This window comes from Gossypium raimondii, chromosome 8 (assembly GCF_025698545.1).
Source record: "Gossypium raimondii isolate GPD5lz chromosome 8, ASM2569854v1, whole genome shotgun sequence".
Lineage (NCBI taxonomy): Eukaryota > Viridiplantae > Streptophyta > Magnoliopsida > Malvales > Malvaceae > Gossypium > Gossypium raimondii.
Genome location: NC_068572.1, coordinates 60,992,314 through 61,014,157, shown reverse-complemented (window position 1 = coordinate 61,014,157; position 21,844 = coordinate 60,992,314). Strand labels below are relative to the sequence as shown.

The 21,844-nt window shown below is 30.4% G+C and overlaps 1 protein-coding gene across 1 annotated transcript; it reads right to left on the bottom strand.

Annotated features, from left to right (window-relative positions):
* Positions 1-3,691: 3,691 nt before the first annotated feature.
* LOC105792802 (9-cis-epoxycarotenoid dioxygenase NCED3, chloroplastic) lies at positions 3,692-5,913 on the bottom strand. The gene has a single exon (XM_012621595.2). The coding sequence runs from the start codon at positions 5,742-5,744 to the stop codon at positions 4,026-4,028; it is 1,719 nt and encodes a 572-aa protein (XP_012477049.2). The 5' UTR covers positions 5,745-5,913; the 3' UTR covers positions 3,692-4,025.
* Positions 5,914-21,844: the final 15,931 nt, after the last annotated feature.

The following is a 21,844-nucleotide window of genomic DNA, read 5'->3' as shown; positions in this document are numbered from 1 at the left end:
TATTGTGCCATGTATCAAGTGATTAGATAAGCGAATTTTCTTAATCATATTTATAGTTAATAAGAAAATAAATAAAATATCACATATTATCAAATGATTTTTATAATGAAGTAAATGATTGGAACAATTTGTTTAGTAAAATCATAATTTAGATATCGCCTTTATTCAGTTAAGCTTTTTTCTCCATTTTTTTATTTTTATTTTCTCACACTCTCTTTGAAACTTTTATAGATAAGTGATTAATCTTTTAAGACTTTCAAATGTCTCTCCTTAAATTGGTAATTTCTTTTCCTTCTCAAACTTCATTGATTAATTCTAAAAAATCAAGATTATGACATTGTGATAAATTAGGACTTAGATTATGTTTGTATTGATTAAATGATTTTGGTTTATTAATTTTATATGAAACTCTAAACATTTTTTCCTTAGAAAACATAGTTTATAAATAGAAGGAAAATGGCACCACCAGTTATTAAATTTAAAAACTTGAAATTATAAAATATTATATAAAAGAAAAATAATTCAAAAAGAAAAATCTTAAATATAAAAAATATATATTAAAACGGTGAATCAACAATCATGTCATCGGTAGGTATTAGAAAAAGTTTATCACAGGGACGTAGTTAGAGGGTTAGCAAGAGTTCAACTCCCCTAAAATAAAAAAAAAATTGTCATTTAAAATTTTTAATTAATAAAAGAGAAATTAAACATTTTACCTGACTTTAACAGTATAGATAATTCAAAAGTAAATAGGGTGTCTTCTAATAATAGAAAATTGAAATTGATGAAAATTATAAGTATATATATATTAATTAAATAGAAATTCACATGTTTTAATTTATTTATAAGTTCATGATCTCTTAATTTTTCAAAACAAATTTAGAGATTATAAATGCTATTCGTCGATCATTTTGACGCGAAAGATTTAAGAAAAGCAAATGTAACCTTTAACATGATGACCATAATCACTTCAAATAGTATCAATTTATAGCACTATCCTTAACTAATATATTTTTGTTTAGACATTAGGAGTTGAGTCTGATGTCAGATGTTTTATTTTTTATTTATTCGGGTGTTTTATAATTTTGACTATGAAAGAGGTTAGTTTTTCTCAACGCCTTTCTGGTATCATATACGCACATTGATTGAGCAAAAAGAAGAAAGAAAGAAAAGCTATCCTCAACCAATGTAGAAGTGAGTTGGTCACGAGATCTTTTATTTGAGTTTTCAATATTGAAAAAACTAATACCACGTGTCTTAATCCATTGTAATAATATTGCAATTATTACAATAAAAAATCTAGATCTATAGGAAGAAAGAATAGCTATGTGACATCTCATATAACTAATGGTATATGATTAATGTTGATTATATTCAAAGTGTTGATGATCTCACATAGTCTTTGACAAAAGCTCTAGGTAGAGAAAAAATATATATGGATAAGACTAAAGCCTGAACAATAATAAAAATCAACAATGAGGATACCTTACCTAATGATTAGACCCAAAAATTAGATTTTTGATGACATGTACATATTTAAAACATCTCTCTTTTCGATATGATGGATGTATCCATAACAGTAATAGAAGTTGAGTATAACCATACTCTTAATGAGGTCCATAGCTGGTTTGAGTGAAATGCAGAGTTACAAGAACATCCTTAATAACCTTATTTATATGAGTGTAGAAGCAAGGCCGCTTCCTATGAAAATTAGGACATATTCTCTAAAACTTTTATTATAATCGGAATAAAGTACATTACTATAATGTGCTAGATTACAAAACTCATTGTTAAGCATAAAAATCTACGTGTATGACACAATACACTGTTTCCCCAAAGAAGCCTTAATTCAATATTGGCTCTAGAACATAAATTGTTTAACACTAAATATAAGTTTATGCCATTGACATATGTATAATGCATAACTTTCTATCTTCACTTCTGTATTAATTTAGAAGATTTAAACCACAAGACTTGAAGATTTTAAGATATCGATAGATTCAAGTACTATTCCGTATATAGTTTATGTTCTTAATGATCTGTCATGATAAAATTCGATTTATTTAGTTTTATATCAAAATTTTATAACACTTAATTGATAATGATATGGTCAACTATTAATTTGACAAAATATAAAGAAATAGAAAATGACTTTTCATTTTATGTCTAGAATGAAAAATTCAGTGTCTAATTTAGATGAGTCAAATCTTTATTCATAATTAAGCTACTTGGGTAACCAAAATTGGAGTTTGATTTTAATTAATTTGGTCTAATTTATTGGCATAAGAATATAGCACAATAATTAGATCAGGTTAGTTTTTTAATTACTTACAAGAAAATTTTAATACCCAAATTACTAATCAAATCTATTAGATAAATTAGATCAAGATAGAAACATTAGCTAATATATTTGATGAAAATTTAATTCTAGGTATTTGCTATTGATTGATTATTCTTTTTGTTAGAGTTATGTGACTCGAATCCCATTTGATCTGGTCTGAAAAGTTCGATGTACAATTCACTTGTCAAAGAAATAAAATAGAGAAGCAAAATAGGAGATCTGTATAGGGCTACACTTCTTCAATTAGATATTGATTCTAATAGGATTGTTTAACCCTTAAAATGCGTATAGTCGAAAACCTTTTGTATTGTGAATTTTTTAATATTAGTGAATTTTTCCTCTTTTGTCCGTGATATTTCCCAATAAGGGTTTCTCACATAAAACTTGTATGTTCTTATTCTTCTTTCTTATTGCTTTACGATCATTCCTATTACCATTATTGAAAAAATATAGTATAACACTTTCAAATATTTTAAAAGTTATATCATCAATTATTTTTATAAGTTAAAGAATATAAGATACAAAGTAATAATTTTTATACCATTTATCACGAAATATATACTTGCGGGGACGATTTTTGTCCACAAACCCTTAATCTCGTGTTTTGAGTTGTGAACTTCAGTTATATAATTTCCCAATGAACATCTATGCTGTTGTAGGCAACCATCCAGTTCCCCCCATGAATTTTTCCACTGCTCACATTTCATATTGCCTATGAGGTCATAAAAAATTGTTGCAATTTTAAGCAGGAAATTACAATATTGACAGGTCCTTCGGGTTAAATAGCAAGGAAGATAACTACGATTACGTATTAAAATTGAGATTACGGTTTCATTTTCGGTCATTATCACATTACAACACTATTAATAATATCTCTAAGCTAATCAATTCATGGTTAAACCACAATCTATGACCGAAGCTCGACCCCCCGAACCTTTTATTGTCTCGGCAACGAACCGGTTTCGTTGCTTTCAAGTGCTAGGAATGTCTACAACATGTTGCATATTGTTCCATCAGGTATCTCATCTACATTGCACCATGCCAATGGTAGGTTGCCAATGCCATCCATGATTTGCAGCAAAGTTTGAGTCACAAAATCTATCAAATTTGAATGACTAAAAAAGGGTCCAATCCTAAATTGATTTAACATTTAACCCCTTTGCTGTTTTCCTCATTTGTTCATTGCTCTTTTGATGTCCATTGTTGATGATACAAGATTCGGGTTTAGGGTCCTCTCTTTTACCACACTTCGAAGACCCCTTAACCCAAATCTTATATCAGCAAAACATCATTGAAAATAATAACAAACAAAGCAACATGTAAGAAAGATCAAAAGAGTTGAGATATGGAAGACTGGTATTTCTATATATAATGTAAAATTTCAAGTATTTACAACCAAAAAAGAAAAGAAAGAAACAGAGAATTACAGAGGATACAAGCACTACATATTTTGCTTTTAAATTTTATGTACGGTTTCATGCACACTGAAGTGAAAAAAACTATATGCATAAAACCAGCTGAGCTTCAAATAGTGTATGTACCTACATATCCCAAAAGCTACAAACTGGTCTCTCTAAAAACCCCTATATGAAACAGAGGAAGGGATTCCGGGGACAGTATATACATGCATCCCACTGATAAGTCTCTTCCTGAAAATCGTAAAACGGACATGAAAGATATGTAATTAAGCCTGCTTTTCCAAGTCCTTTGAACTTATGAATGTTCCATGGAAACCATATGGGACTCGAGATGGAAGCTTAACCGTAGCTTCTAGCTGTAAATCCATGGCGTTTACGATCTGCAACTCCGATTTCCATGTCCTTTCATCGTGAACGAAAGCTAAAATGTAACCATCGTCTTCATTTTTCGAAAGGTTTAGAGGGAAAAACAATGGTTCACCACCATACCTATGGTCACCATACATGTATTTTTTTACCTCACCGGTTGATAGATCAACTTTGGCAAACCCTGAAACTTTAGGCCATGGTTCAGCCAATGCCAAATAAGCAAACCTTGTTTTTCTCCCTAGTAAATTCCGGTTCACCATCCCTGCTTCCAAGTTGACTTGTTCGGATTCCGATATGATAGGGCGGCGCGTGGATTTTCCGGTCTTTAAGTTGAGTCTAATTTCAGAGAGGACACTTTTGAGAGATTCTTCACTTTCGTTAAAAATGGAGTCTGGTGGTGTCATGCATGAACCGATTACAACAATTTCATCAGTTTCAGGCTCTTCCCAAGCATTCCAAAGATGAAAACAAAAGCAATCAGGGGCTTCAACCCATTTAATCTCTGAACCATCAATGGCATTCTTAGCTAATACCCCAAATTTCGACATTTTGTTCTTATCATACACCACCGGTGACCCACCATGGATCATTTCAGGCAGTTTGAACACTACTTGTTGGTCTGGGATCACAACGAAATTCTCGGTAATAGCAAAGTCATGCATCATGGTCGGACCTTCCACCGGAATTTCAACGTCCGGTGACTTTTTACCATCCGGTGAAACACGAAAGTACTTAAGGTATGGCTTTTGAATAACATCATAACTAAGAGCAAAGAATTCACCCGATTGTGGATCAACTTTGGGGTGAGCAATCATTGTTGAATTCAATTGACCGTCGAAATTGTATCTGCCGATGGTTTCTAAGTCGCCGGCGGGAGTTATATGAACATGGTAAGGCAAATCATCTTCAGACATGGCGAGTAAATGGCCGTTGAAGTAAACAAGTCCAGCGTTGGCAACGCCGGTGCCGTGACTTGGATCAACGAGGCCGAACAGTCCACGAGTGTAAAATAGTAACAGTCTAGCTATGCCGGAATGACCATGGAGTTCACCGATGGCTTTAGGGAAAACAGGACGGCCTAAATCACGTTCTTGGACTAAACGATTAGTTTCAGTGAACCTACATGCATAACTAGCTGACCCATTTTTTAACTGAACCGCATGAACCATACCGTCACCGTCGAAGAAATGGTGACCGGCGACTGGTTCGTGAAGTGGGTTAGCTCCGTTTCGCACGTACACACCTTGAATGCGGTCTGGGATTGTTCCAATCACAGGTAACCGATGTTTGACAGGTTGTTCCGGTACCGGAGCGAAATTACCGGCGATTTGAACTCTGGGGTCAGCTGTTTTTGGAAGAGGGTGTTGACTTTCGTGAGAAACCAAAGCATTCTCCACTACATCCAAAGCCATAGCAGCAACTCTTTGAAAAGGATTCCATTGTTGGGGTTTCTCAGTAGGTGGTGATGATGAAGATGATTGCTTAGGCAAATGAAGAAATGATGGAGCTTGAAGAGAACATGAAATGTTGTGCCTTTTTGAAACTGGGAATTTAGGCTTAAAACAAGTCCCAATAGCAGCTGCTGCTGCTGCTGGTGATGATGCATATGCAGCCATGGATGCTTAAATTTAAGCCAATTAATAATAATAAAAAGGGTCTGTTTTTTGCTATGGTTTGTTTTGGATCAAAAGGAGAATCTTGATTGGCTTTGGGTGAGTAAAGATTTGCATGTGAGAGAGAGTGTTGATGTTGGGGTGAATGGAGAGCAAAGAGGGTTTGGTGTTTTTGAAGGAGCTCGTGAGGGGGTATGAGAGAGAAAAGAGGGTATATATAGGGAAAAAGAGGTCCCACAATGCATGCAAGAGAAGCCCACGTGTTGCAATTTTGTAGCAAAAAAGGGGAAAGGGGAGTGACAATTTAAAGTGATTAATAGTGGTGTGGGGACAATGTTGCTTTATCCTTTGACACGACAGCTCTCTTTCTTTATATTCAAAATCCAATATAAAGCTAGGCAAACTCCCTCAAAGTCCCTCAATTATTAGTAATTTATATTTTGGTCATTAATTTTAAAAAATTATAATTTAATCACTAAATTATACGAATATTACAACTTTGCAATGGATGTCTCATATTGATGGTAAACAAGTTTACACTTTGGTCACTCAATTTTAAAAATGTTACAAGTTGGTCACTGAACAATTCAAAAGTTTTAAGATTTTAGAGACCTCCTTCAGAGTTGTATTTTAGTAATCTCGCCACCATTTGATCTCCTCTTCCCCCCAAAAAAACCCACAAAAAGACTTTTTTTCTTTTCTCTTTCGACTTTATAATTTGATTTTTCTTAAACCGACTTAAAACTCCACTGATTCAAACTCGAAGCCCTAACGAAGAAACTCTCTGATCTTCGTGCACTGTCTTCGAATGGCCGCTTGACTCTAATATGTCTCTCTTTTCAATCATCTGGAACTCCTCGACTAGCTCCTAATTAAATTTGGTACGATTGAGTCTTCTTTTTTAAATATTTTTATTCTCTTTTTATTATTATTATGTCCATTTGCTTCTACATGGATATGTCATGTTTAAAAATAGAAATAGTTGTCCTAAATTTTAATGACACAATCAATTTTTTTAACATGTCAAGTCCAAGCTTTATTTACACTAAATATACATGTGTTTAAAATTTATACCACATATTTAATTATTCTCCAATTTAAATTTAACTTGACATTTAACGTTCAATTTAACTTAATCAAATAAAAATCAAATTAATATGATAGCGATATTTTAAATACTCAATTATAATATTTTAATGTTTACAGACAAAACTAAAATATAAATGACGATGATGTCTAAAAAGATTAAGTCTTATTAAAAGATTAAAAATTGTATTAAAATAATAAATATTGTTAGGATACATTATTTAATGTATGAGTTAAGAGAGATAAAAAGGGTTTCTTTGAAAATATAGAATTAAAATGAATTTTACATATTTATTTTTAACAAACAATTATAATTTTAATATATTCATGTAACTATAATTAGATTTAATCAGTATAATTCATAAACGAAGATATTATAATTACAGTTAATACATTCGTATAACTACTATCATATTTGTTAACCAATGAGGTGAACAAGGAAAGAAGATGAAGGTAGAATGAATGGGTGAAGTATGAAGGTTGGGAAGAGATAGTGATTTCGTGGAGAAAGTTTTGAGAACAGGGAGAGAGAATGTTCCACGTGAGATGTTTGCATGACCCTTTATAATGGGGACGAGCTTTATTAACGTGTCTTAAGACGCAAACATGGATGTCTGATTTGACACCCTCAATAGTGATGGTGACGTTATGTCTCAAATGGATGAATCTTTTCTTTTTACACTTGAGATTTTGCTGCTAATTCATCTTATTTACTCTGAGCCCCTCAATGAGCTTTTCGTTTCTTTCATTTCTTTCATCTACCTATTTTTGCCTATCTATTTGCTCCTAGATAAGCTTCTTTTGCCCTTCATAACTATATTGTTGGAAAGACATTTGATCCTCCATTACTATTATTATCTCTTGCATGTCTAGATATTGTTGATTACTGGACTAGTAACCCTAGACATTTGACCATTACATTTCAAAGAGACTAAAAACGGTTACAATCTAGATTAAAGCCAACAAACTAGACTAAAACTCACACATGGCAACCTCATATGATAGGACTCGAAGACTCGTGCATATAATTGTGCATAGTGAGTCTTGAACTTGGATGCTTAGGAATATCATTTGTATATTATTTATTATGGGCAAACTACACCCAAGATCACTAAACTATTAGTAAGTTTAGGTTTTAATCACTCGACTTTAAAAAATTACAAAACAGTCATTGAACTATACGAAAATTATCATTAAAGTCACTGGGATGTTAAAATCCCTGTTGTATGGCTTTCTCTGTTCGCACTACCTGCACCATTGAAAACTCTCCTTCCCCTTCTCTTCTGCAATTTAGTTTTTCTTTTTCATGAAACAACTTTGAACTTTAGAGCCTACGATCAAAATCCAAATAACTTACTTATCCAATCTCCACCACTAACCATCTGATTACCTTGGATTTAAGTTATGTTCTTTTACTCATCAACGAGAACTGAGCCACCGTGCCAATTGTCGAATCGTCACATAGAGCTCACTAACTGGACTTTTAAAAAAAAAACCCTAATAGTTCAATAACTTAATAAAAACTTTCTAATAGATCAGTAATTTAAATGAAAACTTTCAAATTGTTCAATAACTATTTTGTAATTTTTTAAAATTAAGTGACCAGAACATAACTTACTAAATTATTAGACAACTTAAATAATACAAACATGCATTATTTGTATATTGTGGATTTTAAAATGGAGGGGAAGTAGATGAGATGGTAATTGGTAGGATTGGACACGTCAAATCCCATATTAGTTATATTAATTAATGTTCCTTCCTCTAAAGGAACTTATTTCTGCCAACACGTGGCTTTGCTCACTGTTTGCTGCTTTCATCCCTGAATTTTAGGTCAATTCAATTGATCCGCCCACTTCCCTTCTCGTCCAATTTCATCCTTCTTTACTAAATAATAATGGGTAAACTGCACTACTAGTCACCCAACTATTAGTAATTTTTTTATCATCTAATTATAGAAAAGTTACAAAATAGTGATTCACCAATTCAATCTTGTCTTTTTTGATCACCCAACTATCTTTAATATTTGGGTGTTTTCATTTTTATGTTAGCCCACTGGTGACAAAAGAGGACAATTAAATAATTGATAACCATCTTATAACTTTTCATAATTAAGTGACCAAAAAATTTACTACCAATTAATATAATTTACTCCAATAATCATTATAATATTACTTTCAATTTAGATGATAAGAGTTTTAAATTTTACAAAACTTGTTTTTCCAACTCTATCAATTCCAATGCCTCTAAAGTCTATACACTCATCCACATCATTTTGGTACAATTAATATTTTATTTTTAAAAATGTTCTTATCAATTTGAATAAGCAAATACAACAATTTATCTTTTCTTTTCTACCTTAATTAAATTTTATGAGAATTTTCCAGTCTTAAACCTCAAACACGAGATGGTCTAAATTTCTAATCATATTAAATATTATTTTAAAAATAAAATATTTAATTATGAATTTTATCCTTCTACTTTATAAAAATTAAGAATTTTATTTATTACAATTTTATAAAAATTTAAAGAGTTATTTCAATTGGGTAACACGATTAAATATTGTTGTTAAATTATTAACACGAAATCAGGAACTCACCAATTTATATATAAGGAATTAGCAAATAATAATAATAATTTATACACAACAAATTAACAAGATATCATAACTAAAACAAATAAAATTTAATAAATTTGAAATACAAATATAACATATCATTTTTTTCTCAAACTGTAATTTCTTTTGTAAAATATATGTACCACATTTAAGAATTTGATTAATGTCACATTTCAATTGAGATATAGAGTTATTATTTTCATGTAAAATTTACAAAAATATTTACTTACAATGAGATTCAAATTCAAAACATTATAATTTTTAAATATATTTTATCAATTCAATTAAAATAATATTTAATTATTATTTTTAAAAAATTAAATATAATTTGTATCCACAATGTGCGATAATCTAATAGTAATGTTGAGTGTTTGATTAGTCTCTTACCCTAATATGTCATGGATGACCTTAAACTAATAAAAGATTAATATTCATTTATAATATAAAATTAATTAAGCTAATGGTTGATACACCAATCTTGTTTTAAGTCAATTTATTAAATTAAAAAAGAATTTGTTAGGTAAATTTTTTTATTAGTGTGAACTCGTGTTACGTATGGGAACAAGATTCAATTTTACCTAATAAAGATTTTTTTTTACAATATTCAAGCATTGGCTTTTCTTCAAGTCTTCTTCTTCTGTTTTTTTTCTATGGAAGTCTTATTTTCTTATTAATTTAATGCAATCTGAACATTTGAAATTTTTTTAAAAAAGGAAAGAAAATATAGAGAGCAATCGATTTGCCAAACTAATTAACTAGTTTTTAATTAAAAAACTAAAAAATTGTTAATTTCACATGTTATTCACCCACCACATCTTGTAGGAGTTGTTTAGGTCGGATTAGGTTGAGGTTTTACTTTTATAAAATTTCTACATTTAAGTATGAGTTTAATTTCATCTTAACTCAAAAACTTATTTCGTTGTTTAAAAATAATAAAATAATAAAATATAATATTTATATTTATATTTATATATTTTATAATTAATTTTATGAATTTTATAATTAAATTTAAATAAATTATTTGGTATAAATACAAAATTATATATAAACTTTAATTCAATGGGCAAGGTTATATGTGAACTTTGATTTTGTATAATTTTATAAATGAAATTTTGATTTCATTCAATTTCCAAATCACTAACAATATTATAAAATTAGCACAATTTTACATTGATAGTTTTACATACAGACTATTATATTAATCAAATATGAAAATAAATATATTTATTTATTTATTAAAATGTATAAAATTGAATTAAAATTAAAGTTTCATATATACATTATCATATATATATAATTACACCAAATTAAAATTCAGATATCAAATTACACATTAAAACAAAATTCATGTATAAATTTAATATTTATCTCCAAATATTGTATACATTATTTAAATTAAACATTTAATTTCAATACACGTAAAAAAATTGTTTCATTTAATCATACACAACTAAGTTATCATATAAAAACAAATACACATTAATCATGTGAATTTCCAACTTGCATAATTACATCTTTAGAAGGGATAATTTCACATTTGGTATATGTACTTTCATAAAATGATCAATGTAATATTTATACTTTGAAAATGTTTAGTGTGGTACCTGAAATATCAATATGTGTTTTATTATGGTACATGTACTTTCATAGTATGTCTAATGTCGTACATGTACATTAAAAATATCCAATGTGGTACAAGAACTATCAAGATGTGTTTTGTTACAGCACCTAGTGTTAACAACGTTAGTGAATTGCTAAGCCAACCAATGGAGATTCAACACTTAAAATTTTTCTTTTCCAAATCATCAAGTCCACGTGAATAATGTAACATCATATGAAAAACTAAATAAAACAAAATATTAAAATTTAACCATATGTTTAGTTATTTATTTTTTAATTTAATTATTTTGTTTTATTTATTTTTATAATATTTTAATAATTTTTAGGGTTAAATAATTAAAAATCAATTAAACCCTCTATTTCATTAAAATTTGTCGATATGTCACGTTAGCATTTAACGATTCGTCAGAGAGCTTAGACAGAAAACTATATTTAAAGGGTTCAATTAATTTTTAAATTATTTTTTAAGAAGATTTTAGCAATTAAAAAGGTTCTTTAAAATGTGATTAGATAATTTGATTTTGGATAAAATATAGTAATTATATTATCTGAAATAGCATAGCAATTTAGTGTCTCTATTGGTGATCCTCTAAAAAGTAATTCAACTTACAACTATTCCACCAACCGATTTTACCTGAAAAAACGGCCAATGACCAAAACCCGACCAATCTTTCCATCTCAATTTCTTTTGTGTTACCTTTAATCTATCAAATAATTAAATTTTGTTTTGTCTAACCCACCAATGGCAAGCCTCCAAATTTCAATAGTAATACAACATTTATAGAAACTTTTGTCTTGGATCCTTTCGGTAAAGTACGCTTGCACTTTAATCAACTTCATAAACACTAATTGTGATTAATATGTGTTTATATCTATGGTAAGAATAAGATTATTTTAAAATACCAACTCAATTTCATTATACTAAGAAGTTAATAAACCGAAGCGAAGTTGGAACTTTTATGAGATTTAAAATGTAATTGTATTAGTTTATATTTTGTGGTTTTCAAAAGGACAATCGAAATTCTAACATTTTCGCAATACCAATTTATAATTTTACCATTTATTTTTAGAGTCTGAAACATCGATTTTCTATTTTAAGGAGGGTCCGTTCGCCAATATTAATTAAAAAAGTTTATTAACTTTGAATAAAGTGAATTCAAAATATACTATTGGTTGGTTGTTTACTTTAGAAATGCCTCAAAAGGACCAATTACTTTGTATTGTGATAATCTATTACCAATAGTGAAGTTAGATATTTTGTTTTGTGGTAACTAATATAAGAATATAAATTTTGAAAAGAGTTAAAGTTAAAGCAGGAGAAAATGTATTACAAAATAATTAGACTAAATCAATTAACGAAATGTATATCTCAATCATCTCAATTAACTTTTTAGTGTCTCAATTGGTGATGGGATATCATCCTCTAAAATAGTTCAATTTACAACTATTCCACCAACTGGTTTTACCTGAAAAAATGGTTAACGACCAATAAAAACCAACCAATCTTTCCATCTTAATCTCTTTTGTGTTACCTTTAGCTTTAATCTATCAAATAAATAAATTTGTATTATCTAACCAACTGACCTGCCACAATTTGTTGTGGTAAATTAAGTTCTTCTCAACCGTTAATAAGTTTATAGATTTAGTAAGTTTATCTTTGAATTCAATAAAAACAAGCATTTTCGTGTGCCTTATAACATGTTAGACCAATATGGACCTAAGGAACGACTAATGTGTTGGTTGAGTGTTCAAGACGACGTTTTAGGCTAAGGAGTTAGTGGACTGCCCCAAATGTCAAAAAAATTTTAGGAGGATGTCGCGACAACCAACTTCGAACCTCAAAGGGAGCATTCTGTCATTGATGTCGTGACAACAACCCTATGATATCGCGACATTCAACTTCAAACTTAGAGAGGGAATATCTAGCTTTCAATGTCACGACAACAACTGACTTCGAACCAAAAAGGGACGAGTATTTGATGTTTCATGTCGCAACACCAACTATAGGATGTCGTGATACCGGTTCGACGAGGCCTAATCAATAGCCAAGGGTGTTTTTCGTTCACGCACTACAAATTAACATACTTAGTAGCCTTTAATGGACCTAATTTGGTCATTTAACAGGGAGACTATAAATATTAGTGCTCGAGATTTAATTGGGGGCTTCTTTCAATTGTTAATTTCCTTGTTCTTAAATTTACGGTTTATTATTTAGATTTTTCTATTCAAGTTTCAATTTTCTTTTATTCATCAATTTATTTGTTTACTTCGTTTTTACTGCAATCGTCTTACAATCAACATCTTTTTCACGGGTTTTCAAAATCACGTTTCAACAAATTATCAATGGATCTAGATTTTTCTTTTCCTTTTTCTTCTTTTTACTTTCAATTGAATGTTTAAAATCCGATTAGGGAGATTTGCATCTAGAATGGCCATGAACTAAGAACCCTAGCAAGATTGACAAGTGGAAATGGGAGGGATTGGCTAAGGGATTAGAGTTTACTCTAGATAAGTTGGTATAGGTTAAGTGAAATTAAACCCTAGGATTGATGACCCTAAGAAGTAACTTTGATAGATGAGGTCGAAAGATAGTTTACTGAGCATCACTTAATCTATCATGATTTAAGCTATCAGGTCGAAAGATAAGTAAGTTAAGCCGATCAATTAATTTAGTTATAGATCGAAGGGTATTAATTAGGTTAACTGTTAGCTAATTTTTTAAAACCTAAATCTAAAGTTAATCACAAACATGGAAGCGAATTAATCTTCTGTCCACATAACTTGATTGAAACTCGATTGTTTAGTCTTAGTTTTTATTTTTATGTTCTTTTATATCATCTCTTTATTAATTGTCTGTCGTAATATAATTAGTATGGGATTATTATTTAGATTTATTAGTGTGTGAGTTGCAATTTAGTTTAGACAAATTTTCATTGGGTACAATTTTTGGAATGCTTTAAACTAGATTACAATTTAACATGTACGCTTGTAGATACCATATTTTAACTCTCATATTAATTTACAAATTTACAGAGCCTGATGCACGTGCATCGGGGCATAGTCACCGGCCAATGGCAAAGCTACGAATTTCAATAATAATAGATTAATAAAAACTTTTTCTTGGTCTTTTTTGACAAAATGCATGCACTTTAATAAAGTTGTTAAACATCAATTTTTTTAAGCACATCTTACAAATGGGAGAAGGAATGGCAATGACAAATTTTGAATATGGTTTTTGAGGTTTAATCATTACTTCTGTATATTATTGACCATAAACATTAAATATGAGTACTTTATTCCTTAAATTTTAAAAAACGATTCTAAACCCAAAAAGAAGATATAAAAGTAACGGCATTATTTTTAAAATAGGGATTTGAATAAATTTTTTATATTCATAATAAAAAAGAAAAAGTCATTAAAATATGACACACAAAATCTTCGCTCAACAATAAATAAGATTTTATATTCAAATCTCCCTTGTACATTTGTGTCATCCTCGCCCGCAGTGCTTATTTGGCCAATGCATGAGGTGGAGCATCTAAAATGTACAAGTGAAGATCAATCACCATGCAAAGTGTCAAAGATTGTAGATGAGGAGCTATCACAAGACACCAAACTCCACTTGGATTACACTAACTTTTCCCACTTTGAAGATACCCATTTGTTTTCTAAATCCTACATGTATTGTTTACTCTCTATGTTCCTTTTTCCTGGCTGTTAAAAGTGGTTGAAATAGTAAGTATTTTTTTATATATGTTAATCCTTTTTTCGTTTTACATGCTTTGCTGGATCTACAATAAATAAATAAATAAATAAATAAAACTCTTGAAAATGAGTATTAATATATAAAGTAATCGAGATATATCTTAAACATAAATGATTAAGAACAACCCTACAATATTTTAAAAGTCAGATGCAAAATCTTAAAATATAATAAAACATTCTCGTATTATTATTATTTTGTTTTTATATATCATCATATTTGATTGTTTTTACCCACACCCTATGATCATCTTGTATTGCATAGCCAACGGCTTGATCAAAAGAAAAGGAAAAAGTACCCAATGGGCTTTTAAAAGTGGGCCCAATTGTCTTGCCAAATTTGTTGGGGGCCCACCTTAGGAAGGAAACAAAGGCAATTATAAAATTAATTTGCCACTAAATAAAAAAATGAATAACTATTTAATTATAAAAAAGTAAAAAGATGGTTCACCATTAAGCCAAATTTAGATGAAAATAATTGTGCTTTAGTTCATCAAAATTTCACTTCTTTTTAATACATTTACAGTTGTAGTTTACAATTAACTCATACACTTTGGCAAAATTAGAAAGTTTTTAGGGTTGGATTGTAGTTGTTTATTTTTTATGATAGTTAAAATGTAACTTCACTATTTTAATAGTTTGTATCTTTATAATTTTTAAAATTTAAATTTAAATTTTATCATTTTAGAATTTTAGAGTCAAAATACAGTTAGCCCAAAAGTTTATTTTTTTTTAACAATCTCATTATAAGTTCTGATCATATTTGTGCTCTTTTTGACATAATGACTAGAACTATCGATAGCCCCTTCCAACATATAAATAAAAAAATAATGCGCTTCAAATCACTTAAATTTACGTCTTCCTGTATTGATAATAATGCATATATTAGTCGAACTAATACTCAATCATCAAGTTGAAAATTTTAGTTAAATCAAAGGTTAATCACCCTAAAATTAGGGATTAGATCAAATCAAATAATTTCTTCTTTTTTTTTTCGCATGCAACCATGATTATAATGTTGATGCCAATCCAATAAAAAGAAAGAATTAGGCAACATGGCAAAATTTGGATCGAACACTTGTACCTTTATCCCGACAAAACCCAACGTACATCCTTTTTTATCTTGTTGCTCTGTGTGTGGGGACATTGAAACCAATTTAATTTACTTGTTTGGAAATTTTTCTCCCAATTAAATTCTACAATTGTTTTTCAGTTAAACTTTGATTATTTAGTATGATTAGACCTCTAATCTTAACCTATTTAAAGGGCCATTGTATCCCTATTTTGAGAGGTCAATTAAAAGATTACCCATCTAGTGAAAAGCCGAAGCCTCATTTACCTGTAGTTTTTTATCCCCTTAGCTGGAGGTTTTTCACGTAAGATTTGTATTATCTCGTTGTTTATACAGGTCGATCCCCAACATCTTCTAATCTTTAATTTGATAAAAAAAACCTTAATAGATTAAGAGCCTTTACTATTTGAATTGTTAGAAAATTTCTTTCTGACCACTCGGATCTAATAAATTTATTAGATTAAGTTTTAATCGAATCTAAAATCAAATTTTTTAATTCAAAAATTTAAATCCAAAACTTTACTTAAAAAGAGTAATAAATTTCTTATCATTTAAAGTAATATAAATAAATGATAAAAGTTGTAACGTAATCAATGACGTATGGTTTTCTAATCGAATTTGAAGTATCTATTTTCTATGCTCATATAAAATGTGTGATCAAACTCAATCACAAAACCTATAAAAATAAAGAGATTTTTTTTCAAATACAAATTTAATGTAATTACAAGTTAAAGTTTAAGCATTTACAAATGGGAGAATTTTAAAAATATTGATAGGTCAGGGTGTTCATATTAATAAAAATATATATTTTTATAGATTGGGTTTACTTGCAACAACATAAGTTATCTTTTACTTAATTAGTATTTAGATACTATTTATATTTAAATATTGCAATTATTTAACTTTATTTTCATCAAATTTATATTTAGATAATAGATACTACTTTGTAGTAATTTACTAAATTAAACTAAAAATGCCATTAAATTTTATCATAAATTTATAAATTAAATACAATAATCAAAATTTGTAAACAAAACTTTTGAAATTTTTTGGGGCCAAACACAAATTTATCTTTTTTTTAGCACCGATTATAAGATAAAAATAAAAAATTTAAAAACTCAAAAGGGCCTAAGTGAAATCTTATAAAATTTTGGGGAGGGGTTTGGAGTTTGGACCTGCATGCTCCGTAAAATTGAATTTAATTACAAAATAAAATCAAACCATTACAACATATAAATAAATAAACGAGGAATTGAAAATGATCCAAACTAAAACCCAGGAATATCAATCTTTTCAAAATAAAACTAAATTAAAATTTTAAATAATATCAGTTATTGTTGGGGATCAAACCGGTTAAGCAACGAACAAGTAAAAATAGCGAAAGAAATTGAGAAATTGATCACACAAATTTAACGTGAAAAAACTCCTCCAAAGAGGATTAAAAATCACAGGCAAATATAATTTTACTATAATGGCAAAAGAACGAAGAGTACAAAAGATGAAGATAAAAACTAAATCTCAAAAATAAAGAACCCTCAAAACGTAAATACAAAATTCTCTAAATGTGTTATGAGTTTTAATCTCTAATGGATGTAATTTCTAAGGTTGTAAAAGAGCCTATTTATATGCTAAATTCATAGGTCAAATAATAATAAAATAATCTAAACAAATAAGAGTTTGATTGAAATAGGAGTCATACTTAATAAATCTCCACCTTGACTCGTATTTCCACAACGCCATCTTTGTCAAAACTCATCACGAGCCTATCTTGAACTATGCAGGAAATTAACTGAGTCGAATTTGTGCTTAGAAACTGGAAGACTTCTAGCCTTCGATTTGTACACTGCCAAATCAAAACTAACCCGAGTTTGATTTTCACGAACACAGTGCCCTAACTTTCAAAACCTGCATCCAAAAGAGAACCTCTCTTTAATGAAACGGTCATACATTTTTTCCCTCTTATGACTAAGTTGCCTCCACTCCAAACGAGTTGACTTTGACTCCGTAACGGAAAAGGGACGTCCGATTTCACTGGTCACTGTAAAACCTTCCAGAATATAAAGACTGCCAGTCATTTTACCTTTTAACAAAACGAGAGCTCCACGAGATACCTTAATGTCGCTCGAGTCGATGTTGATTATGCATCCTTTCAAGTCTAAAATACTCAAGGAGATGAGATTCTTTCTTAAATCAGGTACATACCTAACATTTGAGAGTGTCTTAATCGTCCCATCGTGTATCCTAATTTTAACAGTACCGATACCAATTACCTTACTAGATGAATCATTTTCCATGCACATAACTCCACCTTCAATCGAATTATATGTAGAGAACCATTCTCTATTGAGACACATGTGGAAAGAACATCCCGAATCTAGAATCCACTCAGACGTAAGCTTGGAGTTATTGCTCGTTGACGCTAACAAGAAATCATCACCACTTTCATCAGCCAAATTAGCACTAGTTACATCTTCCTTGTTACTCTCAGCAACTCTTTTATTTCGCAGTTTATAATAATTTTTTTTGATGCGATCTAACTTTTTACAATAGCGACACCTTTTGTCTCGCTTCTTTGATGCTGCCAAAACAGAAGCTTGTCTATCTTCCTTGCTATCCAAACCAAACTCATTGTCGAGTTTGTCTTTACTCAACAAATGACCCTTCACATTTTCGGATGAGAGTTTGTCACTGCCATAAATCAGAGTCTCCCTGAAAGACTTGTATGAAGGGGTAAAGAGCAGAATAATAGCATAGCCTAATATTCATCGTCAATATGAACCTCAACGTTCTTTAAATCATTTAAAAGAATGATGAATTGATTGATGTGATCTTTAAGAAGCTTACATTCGTTCATGCGAAATGTAAATAGACGTTATTTCAACACTAAATGGTTAGCCAGAGACTTAGTCACATAAAGAGTTTTTAAAATTTTCCACAAGGCAGATGAGGTCTTCTCCATTAATACCTCCTACAATATCGTATTTACGAGGCACAACTGGATTGCAGACAAAGTCTTTTTATCAAGTTCTTCCCATTCTGTTTTATTTAGATTTTCAGGCTTTTTCCCGGTAACAACCTTTTTCAAGCCGGATTGAACTAGAATTGCCATCATCCGAACTTGCCATAAATTGAAATTTGTCTCACCATTGAACTTCTCAATTTCAAACCTTGTTGCTGCCATCTCTAAACGGGCTGATCTATGAAAATTGAGCTAGCTCTAATACCACTTATTGGGAATCAACCCGGTTAAGCAATAAGCAAGTAAAAATAGCGAAAGAAATTGAGAAATTGAACACACAAATTTAATATGAAAAAACCCACCAAAGAGGATAAAAAAATCACGGGCAAAGATAATTTTACTATAATGACAAAAGAACGAAGAGTATAAAAGATGGAGAGAAAAACTAAACCCCAAAAACCCAAAAACAAAGAATCCTCAAAACGTAAACACAATTTTCTAAATGTATTATGAGTTCTAATATGTAATAGGTGTATTTTCTATGGTTGTAAAAAAGTCTATTTATAGGCTAAATTTATAGGTCAAATAATAATAAAATGTCAAAATTTAATAAATAAAATTTAACTAAAAAATTATTTATTAAATTTAATTGAAATAGGAGTGATACTTAATTATCATCAAAAGTGATTTCAACTTTTTTTTTTAAGTGCGTTAATAGAATATTCAGCCACGTTGAAATTTTCAGTCAAGACAGTCGTCGTAAATCGTAATACAAGATCATATTAATTCAGATAAACACTATTGTAAATTAATTAAAAATCAAAATTAAACTTAAAAAAGGATCATTTCTTCTTCTCAGAGTGTCTGGTTGCAGCATCAGCTCTACCATTGTCCTTGCTAAAGGAAAGTTGAACTCTTTTTCATTTTCCAAATGGCCTATTATCAAAATATTTGAAAAAAAAACAAAAGATCCGAAGACCAGAAAGCAATTTGCAGAAGCTGCTGATCAAGAGCACGAACAGTTAATGTAATCAAAACCCATTGTGAGTTGTCTCTTGATACCCTTCTTACATTTATTTTTTAGGTTTCTAAATGGAAAAAAGGATTAAAAATAAGAACTTTTGTCTGTTTGGTTGCTGAGAAATGGTGGGAAAAGCAAAGAAGAAAATTCCAAGAATGACCCATTAGTTTGCTGTAGCCTGGTTTCTGTCAGTTTTTAATTGTTTATTTATATGCTACTGTCCTTTTCTCATATATATATATATATATATATATATATATATATTTTCCTTTGTTTTATTTAAATTTTGAAAGCATTGTTTTAGAAGATGAGTAACAATTTTTTCGCCATTGTCTATTATGATGGAAAGATTTCTAAGAGTGATACAGATGTTGTATTTGAATCTGATGATCCTATAAGCTTAACCTTTATAAAGGACATTACTTTAGAGGAAATGAAGTGTAAAATCAATAGAAAAATAGGAGCTGGAAATACAAAGACAATATCTAGTCTTATATATAGATTTCCACTGTCTTTAATTCGAGGAGCTTTTGTATATGGAGCAGTAGTTATTGATGATGATGATGATGTGACGACTATGACCGCCGCGCATGAGAAAAGTGGGAATGTTGCACTCGAGCTCTATGTGGAGCTCGAGGATGTTGAAAAAGGATGTAGGGACGTCAATGTTCCGGCATCTAATCCGGAAATTCAACCTATTAGACAATGTGAGGCCGAGATACCTTCAAGCTCCCGAGTAGCAACCGAAGCTGCTATTGATTTGAACATTGTACCAGTCGGTGAATCCTATGTGTTCAAGGAGTACGAGAACGAGGATGAAGATGAAGAGGATAGAGATTCTGATGTAGAAATCATTCCGGCCCCTGGTCCCCATTTGTCATTAATTAAGTATCGGATCTAGCCGCGATCTTCTTGCATATCAACCTCCATCTCATATATATGACTTATTCAGAGACTGGTGATCTTTGTATTGGGATGAGATTTCCGACTAAAGGTGCAGTGCTTTCAGCTATCAAGCATTACAACATTAAACAATCTGTGGATTACAAAGTGATTGTGCCGACACCAACGAAATATGTGGGTAAGTGTATAATGTTTGGCCAAGGATGTAATTGGAGCATTAGAGCAGCGTTTATGAAGAGGAATCAAATATGGGAAGTTCGAAAATATAATGGTCCTCATACTTGCAGAGTAGAAAGGATATCGCAAGATCATAATAAATTAGACTCGAATGTGAAACGTGACTTCATAGTTCCGTTAGTCAAATAAAACTTGCCTATTTCAGTTTTGGATTTGATTTTTGAGATACGAACTCGGTATGGATACTGCGTCTCGTATAGAAAAGCTTGGAATGGAAAGCAAAAGGCAATTGCTGAATTGTATGGTGATTGGGATAAATCATATAATGATTTGCCTAACTTGTTGGCTGCAATGCAACAATATGTTCCGGGCACCGTGGTGGAATTACAAACACTGCCAGCTTATGATGGGAATCGATTAGTGGAAGGTAAACGTGTTTTCCATCGTTTATTTTGGACATTCAGTTCTTGTATTGAAGGGTTTCGGTATTGTAAACCTATTGTTCAAGTAGACGGTACGTTCTTGTATGGGAAATACAAGGAAACATTGTTGTTGGCTATTTCACAAGATGGAAACCGGAATATTCTACCGTTAGCATTTGCCATTGTTGAGGGCGAGACGAAAGAGGCTTGGGCTTTTTTTTTGACAAATTTAAGAAAGCATGTTAAACAAATGAGCATATGTTTGATATCGAATCGAAATGAATCAATCAAATCCGTGATCAGGAGTAAAGGAATTCGTTGGGTTCCGCCGTATGCATACCCAGTATACTGCCTTCGGCATGTTGCAGTAAATTTCATGAAAGAATTTAACGATAATGAGTTACGTCGAGAAGTTGTCAGCATGGGTATGTAATAATTTTTATCAAATAACATGCAGATTTTTA